This window comes from Sparus aurata, chromosome 23 (assembly GCF_900880675.1).
Source record: "Sparus aurata chromosome 23, fSpaAur1.1, whole genome shotgun sequence".
NCBI classification, from domain to species: domain Eukaryota; kingdom Metazoa; phylum Chordata; class Actinopteri; order Spariformes; family Sparidae; genus Sparus; species Sparus aurata.
Window position 1 is genome coordinate 7,716,137 of NC_044209.1, and position 12,843 is coordinate 7,728,979.

The 12,843-nt window shown below is 44.8% G+C and overlaps 2 protein-coding genes across 4 annotated transcripts in view; both read left to right on the plus strand.

Annotated features, from left to right (window-relative positions):
* Positions 1 to 91: 91 nt before the first annotated feature.
* Positions 92 to 3,482, plus strand: kpna2 (karyopherin alpha 2 (RAG cohort 1, importin alpha 1)). The gene is made up of 11 exons (XM_030407843.1): positions 92 to 219; positions 448 to 562; positions 665 to 805; positions 1,064 to 1,152; positions 1,239 to 1,507; positions 1,617 to 1,711; positions 1,903 to 2,166; positions 2,371 to 2,604; positions 2,715 to 2,897; positions 2,999 to 3,148; positions 3,240 to 3,482. Exons 2-11 carry the CDS (start codon positions 506 to 508, stop codon positions 3,327 to 3,329), a joined length of 1,572 nt encoding a protein of 523 aa, XP_030263703.1. The 5' UTR covers positions 92 to 219; positions 448 to 505; the 3' UTR covers positions 3,330 to 3,482.
* Positions 3,483 to 4,779: 1,297 nt separating this feature from the next.
* smurf2 (SMAD specific E3 ubiquitin protein ligase 2) overlaps positions 4,780 to 12,843 on the plus strand; it is a 55,030-nt gene continuing 46,966 nt past the window's right edge. Inside the window, exons 1-2 of one of the 3 annotated variants that reach the window (XM_030407841.1) lie at positions 4,780 to 5,064; positions 5,241 to 5,341. In XM_030407841.1, coding sequence (XP_030263701.1) covers positions 5,290 to 5,341 — 52 coding nt within the window. In that variant the 5' untranslated portion in view covers positions 4,780 to 5,064; positions 5,241 to 5,289. Of the gene's footprint in view, positions 5,342 to 12,843 lie in introns of all 3 variants that reach the window. The other 2 variants (XM_030407840.1, XM_030407842.1) reach the window with 2 other exon arrangements.

Consider the following 12,843-nt stretch of genomic DNA (forward strand, 5'->3'; position numbering starts at 1 on the left):
GACCCAAAGTCAGATGCAACATGTTCCCGCGCCGAGATCTCGCGATGTTACTGTGCAGTGACGACATTTCCCGTGTACGCGGTGATTTTTTTAAACAGGCCAATGAACGGAGGCGGCTGGATGCTTTTGCTCGAACAGCCCAATCAGGAGGCTTTGTTGCAGGAATTTAAAGGTCTGTGCGGCACTCTCTGTACACCACAAACTCTGAACGACAGCGAGGTAAGACCGTGTTAACTATTTATGTACTTTTATTAAAGGTAATGTCATTTTATTTTCGAAAATGATGCTTTTCATATTTTATGCTTGGTGCTGACTGTACTAATAACTTGAGCTAACTGACATTTTAACGTCTAACCGGCGGCCTTCAAATGTGTCATTCGTCTTACTATAACGAGGCAGTTCAAAGTATTGCCGACTGATTTTTTTTAAATATCATTTTCTGATCAGGAATAAAACCACAACCTGATTTTTAACTGCTTCCGAGCTTCCCCGACACTTGGAAAACATGTCTGAGAGCGTCGCACGTCTGAACAAGTTCAAGAACAAAGGCAAAGACGCCAATGTAGGTGTACCCGTCAATGTTGCGTTTAGTGTCACATCTGTATCGTAAACATGAGTTGCAGTTACAAATGTGTGACCTCTTTTTCGTTTTTAACTGATACAGGAACTCCGACGGAGGAGGGTGGAGGTGAACGTCGAGCTCCGCAAGGCGAAGAAAGATGATCAGATTTTCAAAAGGAGAAATGTGTCTGCATTTCCCGATGAGGCCACTTCTCCTCTCCAGGAAAGAAGCCAAAACTGCTTGGTAAGCCTTTTAAATCCAGTATTTAAATGGAGGAAATGTTTACTCTTGTGTTCCATCCATGTGGTGTTGCATGAATTACATGCACTGCTCTTTTATATCCAGAGGGTGAACACATGTAGGAATATACATCAGTAATCTACTTTTTATTAGTGTGTTGTTGAGACTTGTCATAAGGATTCAGCTCTGTGGTGATCTTGGAGACTGTGCATGTTACTGAATTGATGTTATTTTCCCCAACTTCTGTGTGACAATTGGCAGGCGGCCCGACAGTGGACAGTTGAAGAGATCCTCACAGGAGTGAACAGCGGTAATGCAGAGTCCCAGCTCCAGGCTACACAGGCTGCACGGTAACTAGGATACATTTAAGGTTTACTGCACAATCAAAATGACCAGTTACTGCCACGGAGACTAACTTTTACTGTACTGGTCACAGGAAGCTGCTGTCTCGTGACAAGCACCCACCCATTGACCAGATGATCAGTGCCGGCCTGATCCCTAAGTTTGTAGCCTTCCTGGGGCTGACGGACTGTCCTCCGATCCAGTTTGAGGCCTCCTGGGCTCTGACCAACATTGCCTCTGGGACGGCTGATCAGACGGCTGCTGTTGTGGAGGGTGGGGCCATTCCTGCCTTCATCGCCCTGGTCACATCCACCCACCAGCACATCAGCGAGCAGGCAGTCTGGGCCCTTGGAAACATTGCTGGTAACTGATAAAATAAAACGCTCTTAAACATCTGTATGACTATTTGATTAGAAAGGAATCTTATGTTTTAGTTTTTATTAATTTATTTATTGCCGTTTTGCAATTTTAGGTGATGGATCAGCTCTTAGAGACAGGGTCATCAAGCATGGCGCTGTGGCCCCTCTGCTCAGTCTGCTGGCAGTCCCTGATATGTCTGTATTTAATGTAAGTATATTTTATTTGAAATTTTGTGTTTTTTTTTTTTTTCATTTTAATAATGCCATGTGTGAAAGCGAATTTTTCTGACATGATCAAATTAATTCTTCCTATTGTCCACCAGGGGGTGCCCTAACACAAAATGCTGCTCCACATGAAACTAAAGCCTGCTCTTCTCCTCTGCTTTTATTTCTTTGCAGACCAGTTACCTCAGAAATGTTACCTGGACACTGTCAAACCTCTGCCGCAACAAGAACCCCTCTCCTCCCATGGCTACCATCCAACAGATCTTACCCACTCTGATTCGTCTGTTGCACTATGAAGACCCTGAGGTGTTGGCTGACACCTGTTGGGCTATTTCATACTTGACAGACGGCGCCAATGACCGCATCGAGGTGGTCGTCCAGACTGGTGTAATCAATCGCCTGGTGAAGCTGCTGGGCTATGATGAGCTGCCTATCGTTGTACGTATAAAGTTTTACTTGTTTGTCTTTTTTTTTTTTTTTTGGAAATGTGTTTTGTTTTTTTTTGTTTTTTTTTTAAGTAGTCTAACATGTACATGAGGAGGATGATGGTTAGTTCATGCCGCCTGGTACATTGCACCATCACTCTGAGGTAGCACCCTAGGTTCTCTCAGGTTATAATGACCCCTCTCGCCCTGTATTCAGACCCCTGCGCTGCGTGCCATTGGCAACATTGTGACTGGTACAGATGAGCAGACTCAGGCAGTGCTGAATGCCGGGGCCTTGAACATGTTCCCCCTGCTGCTGCGCCACAAAAAAGCCAACATCCAGAAGGAGGCAGCCTGGACTCTGTCCAACATCACTGCAGGGAAGGACAATCAAATCCAGGAGGTTATCAACGCAGGCCTGGTTCATTACATGGTCGATATGCTTGTGCGGGTGTGTGTTTTTGTTTTATTTCAGTTTTACAAGTACATGACAATCAGAAATCAAAAATGGGAGCTGTGCATTTGGCATATTTAACTTTTTTCTTGGTCATCTCTCTGCAGGGTGACTACAAAACTCAGAAGGAGGCTGTCTGGGCTGTAACAAACTTCACCAGCGGGGGCACTATTCAGCAGGTGGTTTACCTTGTTCAAGCCAATGTGCTTGAGCCTCTTCTGAATCTGCTCTCCTCGAAGGACAGCAAAACCGTCCTCGTCATCTTGGACGCCATTACCAACATCTTCATGGTGAGTGCTTTGGAGAAATGGAAACGTGTGTTTTCACTCCAGTGGTGTATCGGTTAGAGGTGGCAAGATGGCTTTGAAATGGTGATGTGTTTTCTCATCAGGCTGGGGATAAAATCGGAGAGGCAGACAAGCTGAGTCTGATGGTCGAAGAATGCGGTGGACTGGACAAGATCGAGGCTCTGCAGGCTCATGAGAACGAGCTGGTCTACAAAGCGGCACTTAACCTGATTGAGAAATACTTCTCTGAAGAAGTAAGTGTCTTTAAGATGTTTTAACTGAGTTGGAGTTGACTTTTTATGTGCATGCAAGGTCTCACTGTTCGTTTTCTTTGCTTTTTTAAAGGACGAGGAGGTGCAGTGTGTAGCCCCAGAAGCAACCGATGACGGTTTTGCATTCCAAGTCAGCGACCACCAGAGCTCTTTCAATTTCTAGAGAACTTTCCAATGCCTTTTCTCTCAACTATACTGTACCCTCATAACTGCTGTTTGTCCTTTGTTCATGTGATTGTGAGTTCTGTTCTTTGTATGTATTGTACATACTGTTTTAACATAAAGAAAAACATTGTAAATAAAGTTGTTAATTCATGCTTTGTGTCATTCTTTTCAGCATAAATCTATGTATACTCACAGTATACAGTAGCATATAATTAATGCTAACTTAGCTTGGATTAGTTCCAACATTTGTATTTTTAACAGCAAGTATGGTGTGAGCAGATTCTGTGATGTTACACATACTTTTTTTTGTTTGATTTACTTAAGATTTCTCATATTTTATAGTAATATCTGAACCAACCAGGGTTAGAAAATAAAGCAACTTTTCTGCATTGATGAATGTACATTCCAGCAAAGGTTCTGCTGGTTGTAGCTTCATATGTAGTATAGAGTCATTAAAGTGGTATCAATTTTACTCTTTGTAAGAAAGCAAATATGCCTGTTTTCCAAAATTTCACAATATTCCCATAACCTGGCTTAAATTAACTGCAATGCCAAAGAAACCAGCAAGGCACTACATCTGCAGATTACATTTTCAGATGTGTATTCCTGCTAGATTCTGGAACTGTGTAATCCTTCTGTTTACCTGTCTGTTGTTGAGAAGGACAATACTATTGCTGCAATTTTGATATCTGAAAAGTACTTTTTAAACACACAGTATGAAATTTCTGCCAACTAGGGCTCTCTCAGTTGATGCAATGACAACAGATGTGGTTTGATGAGGTTATGAAGTAGCGTGGGATCACAGGAGTTGTTTTTCTTGTTAAACCACTATTGCTGATGAAAATCTATCAGAGTTGACTCAGGCAGACATCGGGCTCACAGACGAGGAAATGTTTTTAAGTTTCATGTGTACTCGCCTCTGCTCTCCTCACTGTTTAATGTTTGACATGGCAATTACCCAGAACTTATAGCAACAGGTGACCAGGTAACAAGCACAGTTACTATGAATAAAATCATTCATTTCTCTGGGTTTCAACATTGTTGGAAACATGTGGGATAATGTAAGTACACAACTAGACAATGTCATTTTTGGACATTTTAATGTGAAAATATTACCTTTTCAGAAGACATTTTAACATGTCAGTGGAAAGAATGAGGGCCGAATACCATTTAGCTGCTTCAGTTGCAGGGACATCAAATCACATTGCTTATTATGATGGCAAATTGCTCTGAAAAATGGTCTGTTCTGATTATTACTTATTCTTGGAATATTTAATCATCAGCGCATTTATTTGACAGCTAATGTAAATGGCATAATTGTGGTGGCGGACGGGGGCCCGGGGCTCTACAGGTTGCGGCTACGCCCCTGTTAAATGTCACACTATTGTAATAAACACATGTTTATTTATGCCGCCAAAGCAAATGCAGGGACAGCTCATCACCACCTCGAGGACACACTGGGTCCTGTGTGTGGATTACAGTGAGGTGCCACATGTTGGAGAAGTGTTTCACTCCCCCCAAAGTGTGCTGTCGTCACTGGTCAGCTCCTACCAGCAGCCTGCTGAAGTGGGATCCGCACCGGAGGGCTCAACAGTTCAACTCTCGCCGAGCGCAGAGAGAGAGGAGGACTCGGTCCGAGGCAGAAGATGTGAAGATAAGCACCGTGTTACAGCGCCGCCACTCCGCTCCAGCAGCTCGTTTTTTCACGTCTCGCCGGGGACAAGTCATTTCTAGTAAATGCACTTTGCAGCGGCGCCACACTCTCGATTTTCTTTTTTCTTTTTTTTAATTTTTCGCATCTGTGAGCGACCGCTATGGCAGTTCAGTTCACATCCGGGCCACAATGCCTTGACTCCATTATTGTCTAAAACTGGCGGAGAGGTTCATAAACCTTGTTATTTTTTTACAGTTAACCACACATTTTGACTGCGCGCAGTGAAGGCTGGGACCGAGAGGAGATGTCTAACCAAGGAGTTCGGCGGAATGGCCCCGTGAAGCTGCGACTAACAGGTAGCTAGCAATGCTTTTAAATCCCCAAGTATATTCCCCCACACACTAGCTAGGAAGGCTCGGTGTATTTGCTGGATGGGAACAATTCCCATGGGCCATGGAGTTGGCTTAGCGCCGGTTCTTTCACCCCTGATTCCCAAGATTTGCTAACGGCCACAACGCATTTTAAATTTGACTTGTTTTCACAGTTAGCAAATATTTTTTTTTAAACTGACCCGGTAGGCTTGTAGATCACGCTGAATATGGATATTATTGTTCTTGGAAATAGTCTGAACCTTGTGATTGTCGCCAGTAACCACCTCCAGCTATAACACGGGTCCCGGGCTATCGTTGCTAGGAATTGCGTTGCTCTGCCATTGAGTTAATGAAACCGAAATTTAGGACGTTATCTCGCATGTCTGTTTGGTATTTAAAAATGTGTCCTAGTGCTCTGCTGACAGACAGGCTCACATAAAGTTGGCTAGCTGGCGTTAGCCTAGCCGGACAGCCTGCTGCCAGCTAGCTATAATCAAGCCTCTATGTCTGAGATGTCAGGCAGCTCCACAGGTCACAGGAGTCTGCAACTGCCACTGAGCAGTGTCCCTTTTCTGGCCACTGACTGACAGCTGCCTCCTTTGAGAGTTATTGTTGCTAAAACGGGTCACCATTAAGTTGTGTCCCTGCACCAGCCTGAACCAATGAGCCTTTCACACTTCTACAGCATGATCCATGCTTGCAGCTTTGGAGACAGAGCACTTTGTTGTTTGGCTATCTCCCTCCCTCCCTCCCTCCCTCAGCTGTTTAGTTTGTGCCTTTTCAACACAAACAGCAAAGAAAGGTTTACGTGAGAGCACGCTGTTCTGACTAGGAGAAGTGGCCGACAGCTCCCCCCCCCCCCCCCCTTTTTTTTTTGATGCTCTTCCAGCATCTGTCTGACCTGAATCAAATTCCACGGCGGTGCTTTTCTATCAGGAATGGGCCAAATTAAATATTTAAGCTGGTGCTGTCTCTGATAGGAATGAGTGGAGACAACAGGGAGGGATCTCGGCGTAGTGGGCTGGAGGTGCAAGATGGCCAAGGACATCATGCTTTGAGCAACTGTTTGTATAGTTGTCAGAAGTCATTCAGGGTTCACTACATACAGGAGAGGAGCTTTATACAGAAATGTGGTACCTATCGTACCCGCCGTATACATGCTTTACAGGTGTATGCATGGAATAAGTTTGAAATCATGCACCTTTGGGTTCATTTTCTTCCTAAACAGCTAGGTTCTTGCTAAATAATGTGATTTTTGAGTTAATGTCATGTGGAAATACTTCTGCAAAACAAAACATGTTGAGCTTTTTGCAATTAAGTATTTTGTGTGTTTGACAAGGCATGGAGATGTTGTGGTCTTCTGTTCTCCATTCAGTAGCACAGCATCGGAGTTTCTGACAATGCATGAAATCTCCGGCCTGTTTGGTCAGTGCTTTATTGTTCGGCAGTGACCCTCTGGGACATGTCGCCATGAGGAATCTTTATACACAACTTTCATGTTGAGATCTAGAGTCCGTTAGTTTGTCTCTGCAGGTTGACATGGGCCGCAGTGGTCTCCTGGAGGAATGCTAAGAATGTGAGTCCGCTATGAAAAAAAAAAAAAAAAAAGCGAGAGCCGAAATCTCACAGGCCATGATGCTGAGTGAGTCTGTGCACCCCTCCAGACTAAAAAAATCATGCATCCTAAAGACCGATAACATCACCAAATAAGATGTGTCCACTGCACGAGTCCGTCTGTATGTCTGTCAGCGGAGTCTTTTCAGTGCCACAAGCAATCACTCCTCAGGGCAAATTTCTTTCCGAATTATGTAATATTGTGCCATGTCATCCACATGGTCAGCCCTGTCCCATAGCTGAGCTCACTGTCTTCCCTTTAAGTGCAAAGCCGAGCTCAGAGCGGGAGGGGGAAGCTCTATAGGAAGGCAGCCGTCGGGCGGTAAAGCCAAGGCAGAGGGACTACACTACACACTGTCATTACGTGTGTCTTTGTTTAGCACTGCACAGCTGTGTATACTAGGCTGATTAGATTGCTGCATAGGGAGTAATGGGCTCAGCGAGCTTCATTGCGACATTGTAGCTGCATGTTGTCATCTGTAGTCTGGCTGATTTTTAGACGCATAACTGCCGACGAATTTGTTCTCAGGCAGGTCATGAATGATGAGTTGCCACATTTAAACAGGCCTGTAGCTGTTTGTGCTGCAGGCGTCTCCCCTCGCTGACAACCCCCCTTGTCCATTTGAACCAGATGTTGCAGATGTTTGCCAGCTATTAAACTGGAAAAATATGGCAAGCAAGCTGCTAAAACTAACACTTGGGGTGAGAATTGCCCCTCGACTACACGGGATAGGTTTCCATTATACTCTACAGCTGATCACTCCTAAGTTATGTGACACACAAACACCGCTAACGGCGTAGCGCGCGCCATCCACCGAGTCATAAATTACATCATTAAGGCACGGCTCATTGCTTTGTCTGATCAGTCTTAGATTCTGTCATGCAGGCATAGCTCATGGTGTAATTTGCACCACTTTCCATGCAAACATACATCTGACGACACTCTACTGCTGAATGCCAAGAGACAGAGTTCCCTCCGGTATGATTGAGACTTTGCAGAAAAGAGAATGCATCCCCCCAATCGGTCACGAACTGTGAATCTCAAGCTGTCTGACACATAGACGCAAAATCAGACTCATTAGAGATGGCAAGAGTCATTCCATCTTTTCCTCTGCATGTATCTTCTGCCCAGAAAGACGTGCAACAGAACGATAAATTAACCGACGTTTGTTTGATTTCCTGGCCCGATTCCGATTCTTGACGTTTATTGCCGTTTTCGTCTTCACCAGGAGTTTAGATGTGACTTGTTAAGCATATGGTTTGCTCATCTGAATTCTTTGGCGCAGCGCAGACGAGCGAAGAGAGCTATCTCAGTGGGATTCCCTAGAATTCTCCATTCGCATTCCCACCTCTTCCTCTCTGAGTCACTCCTGTTCTTTCCGACTGTAAGCTCCTTCCCCCTCAGACCGAGTCCAAAGCATATTTCACTCCCACCCTTACTAACTGAGCTTCCTCCGCACTTGCTGATCCCCTTTCTATACGATGCACTCTCTGCAGGTAGTTGTGTGTCTTTCTTTTCATTTAATTAGCTGCTGTTGTAGATGAACGGGATTTGATGGCTCTGCAGCCGATTCTCCAAACAGAAAGGCTGCTTACTTTTGAATAAGTAGTTAAAATTTTTCCACGATCCTTTCCTGTGTAACATGACTGACAACTGAATGGACACAGATGCTGCTTGAGAATAAAGCAGACTTATTTTGAAGATGCAACAAAGGCCCTGGGGTCTCACACTGGCCCACTGTGTGGCTGTGAGTGAAAGGCTTAGGTCCCTCCTTTTAAATGCAAGTCCCCACTTTTCCAGAGCGGCCCAGTTTGACTGTAGTCTGCAGATGGGGGTCTTTGGATGTCAGATAATTGAAGGTGAAACCCCCACAGCTGGGCACAGATGGGACTGTGGAGGACCTGATGATCAAGACTGTTTTAATGTGGTTTGAGCTGGCGCTCTGTGCATTCATGTGGTCAGTCAGAGCAGAGTGGCTGTATGGAAGTGATTTGGATTCTTTTAGCTGTGTTCAGACAGGATACATTGTAAATACATAGTGATTAGCTACATGTGGTGAACTGTTGACTCTACTGGCCCATCGTGGTCATGCATGTTGAGCAAACATTTCCATTTGGCTTTAATGAGACATATAAGAAAACAAAGGTAATGGCAGCAACAGACCAGAAATGAAACAGTAAAGTGGGGGGAATCAAAAAGGGAACTTAACAGGCAATTATTGCACATCATTTGTAAACATTTACCTTCCCCCTGCTGCGAGCATCCCATAATTTTAAATTGTTCCATCAATTAATTGACTGGCTGGGGTTGGCTTTCCTGTTGGTTCAGCTGCTCTTCAATGAGGACAAAGCCTTCTGCGGTTGCTCTGCCCTCAACTGCTGCCAGCAACTGCCTGGAGGAGACCAGATGTATCAGGGGGAGAGAGTGGGCAGCTTTTCGGAGAGGAAGTGCTCCCCGGGCCCGAACACTTGTCCAAACGTCACCCCTGAAAGGTGGGGAGCAGAACAGTCCAGAAACCCCCTTTTGAGGTTCCCCTGTAATAATAAAGTGAAGAACTGCTGTTACTCAGCAGGTCGTTAGCCGTTTTGTGTGTTGGTTATAGCGCTGGGTGGCTTACAGCTCCGTTCTGTCACTGTATTATAACAGCGTGCCGTGACTTTGATTTGTGGGCGGCATGTGTGGTTTGGAGAGTTTGGCTCTTCATGCTGAGCAGAGCATCAACATTTCAGGATAGCTGCTTTTTAACATTAACAACAGATAATATTTTCCTGTATCCACACACCCTGTTTCATTTGGACCTTGAACGGACAGAAAAAAATGAACCACCATTGTCTCTGTTTGTACTCCACTGTCTTGCGGCAGTGGTTCCCAACCAGGGCTACTTGTACCCTAGGGGGTATTCCCACAGTTGAGAGGGGCTAAGCAGAAAGACTTAAATACAGTTTGATGTGAAATGAAAGTATATCCACATTTGAGGGTGCCTGAAAACTGGTTAGAAAACAGATAAGTCTAAACGGTAAGCTAAAAGAAACTGATAAATTGTGGGATAAATGGCTGAATTAGTTAGCTAAAATTAATGCCATGGGTGCACATTTTAAAAATCTGTTGGAAACTATTACACTTACAGTTGCTTCTGATTTTGTTTTGTGATTCACGCTTAATATGGTTTTATACATTTGTGTTATGACCTCTCTAGTCACGTGGTGCTCGGTGGAGAGTATCCGTCAGTCAAAGTTCATATGATGTGCCTTAGCACATACTGCATTTATCCCCTGTGAGCGAAGCCATTCGGGAACTGACGATTACACACCAGAACATCTGCAACGCTATTCTCAAGCCTGAGCAGTATCTGACACATGAGCCACAACTCATCCTCTGACTTTTATAATACTCGCATGGTATATCATTCTGTGCCTTTTCACCCTCCTGTTAGAGGAAGAATATTATTCCCGCTCTGAAAGTGCACCTGAACGAGTTCTCTTTTATTTCCATTTTTATGGTTTATGCAGTCAGTTAGCTGGAAGCCATGGTTAATTACAGTGCATAAAGAATTTTAATTAGTATGGTGTATTCAGCCAGGGTGAGTCATATGATTTGAGATCCCAGTTCAGGATCTGTACACCGCAACACACTGCAAGATTGCGCTGGTCGCTTGCCTCCTGTATTTCTGTCAGACAGAAGAGTGAGGGTGTCTCGGTGGCCTTGAAGAAGTGCTAATCCTCCTGGGTGGTTTGGGAAAGACCGTCTTCAAAGGCCTGCTCTATTAACCTGGCTGTGATGGTTAATGGGTCAGAACTGGATTAGCTGTGAGTGTGAGGGTTGGGAGCTTCAGTGAGAACTCTGCTGCTTCTTGTCCGCAGGCTCTTCTGCTATCATTCCTGCCCGGCTGTTCTCCACGCTGTCCCTCCCACCGCCCTCGCCCCTCTATTTCTTGCCTATTTCTTAAACTAGTGATCCCTTTGAAGTTAGAAACTTCACTTGGGGGTATTTTTTATCAGAGGCGGCTGCATGCATTTCCAATGACTGTGTAGAACCCTGTCTGACTTTAGGTGCCCTTAGTTTTCTGCAGATAGTCTATACTAAAGAAGAAGACACGTTCTGCAGAAATTTATCAGGATGGCTTGTTTTATTGATCTGCCGAGCCTTATGGCATTGTCTGTCACTGATGCTGTGGAAAGAGTGGCTTGGGAGGACCATAAGCGTATCACATTGATTTGATGGTAAGTCAGTTGAGGATCACATAAAATTAAGAAAACATTTATGGGTGATGTTGTCGATGGCGATATGAGACGCAAATAAAAACGGATTTAAATGTGGTTGCTTTGACTCGACCAGTCTCGGCTCCTCCACACTGCAACTCTCCCTATTTTTGGATGAGTGGGGACTTAAGCAGAGTCAGGCACTGGAGAGATGGCGACAACCGGAGCCACCACAATGAGCTTTCCAATGTCTATTTGGAAAACCTCACAGAGACAATGTCCATGTTTTTATACAGGCTTAAACTTAGGAAATCCAAAATATTTGGGGTTGAAAAAATTAGCTAACCGGACCCTCTTGAGGCTAGTGGCTCACAACTACATTAGTCACTACTAGCATAACACGTCTGAATCTCAGACAGACCGGCGGGTTGAATTTTGGGTAACAAAGATGCCAGGTTTTGACAAAGAAGAAGAATGTGTTCAAGAAAAAAAATATGTTTTGGTTGCGGTGCATTAATTTCGAGAGTTTTTAAAAACTGACTGTCCATCGTGTCAAGCTTTCCGATTCCAGACTCGGTCTCATATCAGAAGTGGAGAAAGGTCTCGCGTTGTAGGCGGCTCTTCAACCTCAAGGCATTTTTAGCTCCTGAAAAGAATGCAACAGGGAATGGAGCAGCCTATTGCTATGTGTTTATTGTGAAAATTCATACTGCATTGGTGACGAATGCATTCATGAACTGTCTCACTACATCTCTGGCTTTGAGGTCCTCCATCACACCCGTTCCTCTATCAGAATGGCTGCTGGTACAACAGAGCTGTTTCTGTTATTATTATACTGGTTACACTGGAAGGTTAAGGTCTTGTTTGTGAAAGGCCTCTCACGTCACATTCCACTTTGATCCTTCAGTGACGCCGTGGCATTAGACTTGTTTCCTCCCTCATTTGTTTGGAGGGATGTCTGTGATTATTATCGTCTCTGAGCAGTGCGCCCAGGTGAGATCACTCGGCAAGTTTGCGCAAAGTCTCATTAGCCCTGATAAATATCCACACATGCAGCGGCCGTTTGAATTTTCCCCGAAGCAGAGGTGGCGGCTGGGTGGTCAGAGCGCTCCTGCCCGGCTGTCTGATGGAGGAGGGTAACCTGAGAGTAATTCTTTGACCTGCCGACTCTGCTTTAAACCTGGATGGACACGGGTTGATACGATTTAACTCTGACTAACCTCAAGCAGATGGGGGGCTTCTCTAAAGTCTCCAGTGATACCGGCAGGAGGATGGTGGTGGTGAAGGGGGGGGGGGGGTGATTTGGAGCAAAAGCTGCAAGACGCCAACAGCTGACTGGAGGCGTCTGTCCGTGTGTGCCCTGGCGTTTGAGCCCCACCAGTCCTCTGAGTAGACGGGTCCAGAAGAGAGATGTTTATATTCACACCGGATCACATTTCAAATGGCACCTCTGCCAAAGTTGAACAAATACACCGCAGGATTCCTGTGTAGTAAAAAAAAAAAAAACAGTCAAACTGTACATGCACAGGGAAGCAAATATGATTTTTCAACACTGTTTTCTGAAGCTCGTGCTCTAGAAGAATCCTAAATATGTACAGAGGCCAATAGGTAGTCCTTATCCTTTGACTATTCTTGATTAATCTTGAGATTGACTCTCGTGTGTGACTGTCTTC

What these genes read in the sequence shown, in the direction of transcription:
- kpna2 (XM_030407843.1), top strand. Translation starts at nt 506, where the DNA reads ATGTCTGAGAGCGTCGCACGTCTGAACAAGTTCAAGAACAAAGGCAAA. An exon ending in ATGATGAGCTGCCTATCGTT is followed by an intron (nt 2,167 to 2,370) that starts GTACGTATAAAG and finishes CCCTGTATTCAG; the next exon opens with ACCCCTGCGCTGCGTGCCAT. An exon ending in CCATTACCAACATCTTCATG is followed by an intron (nt 2,898 to 2,998) that starts GTGAGTGCTTTG and finishes TTTTCTCATCAG; the next exon opens with GCTGGGGATAAAATCGGAGA.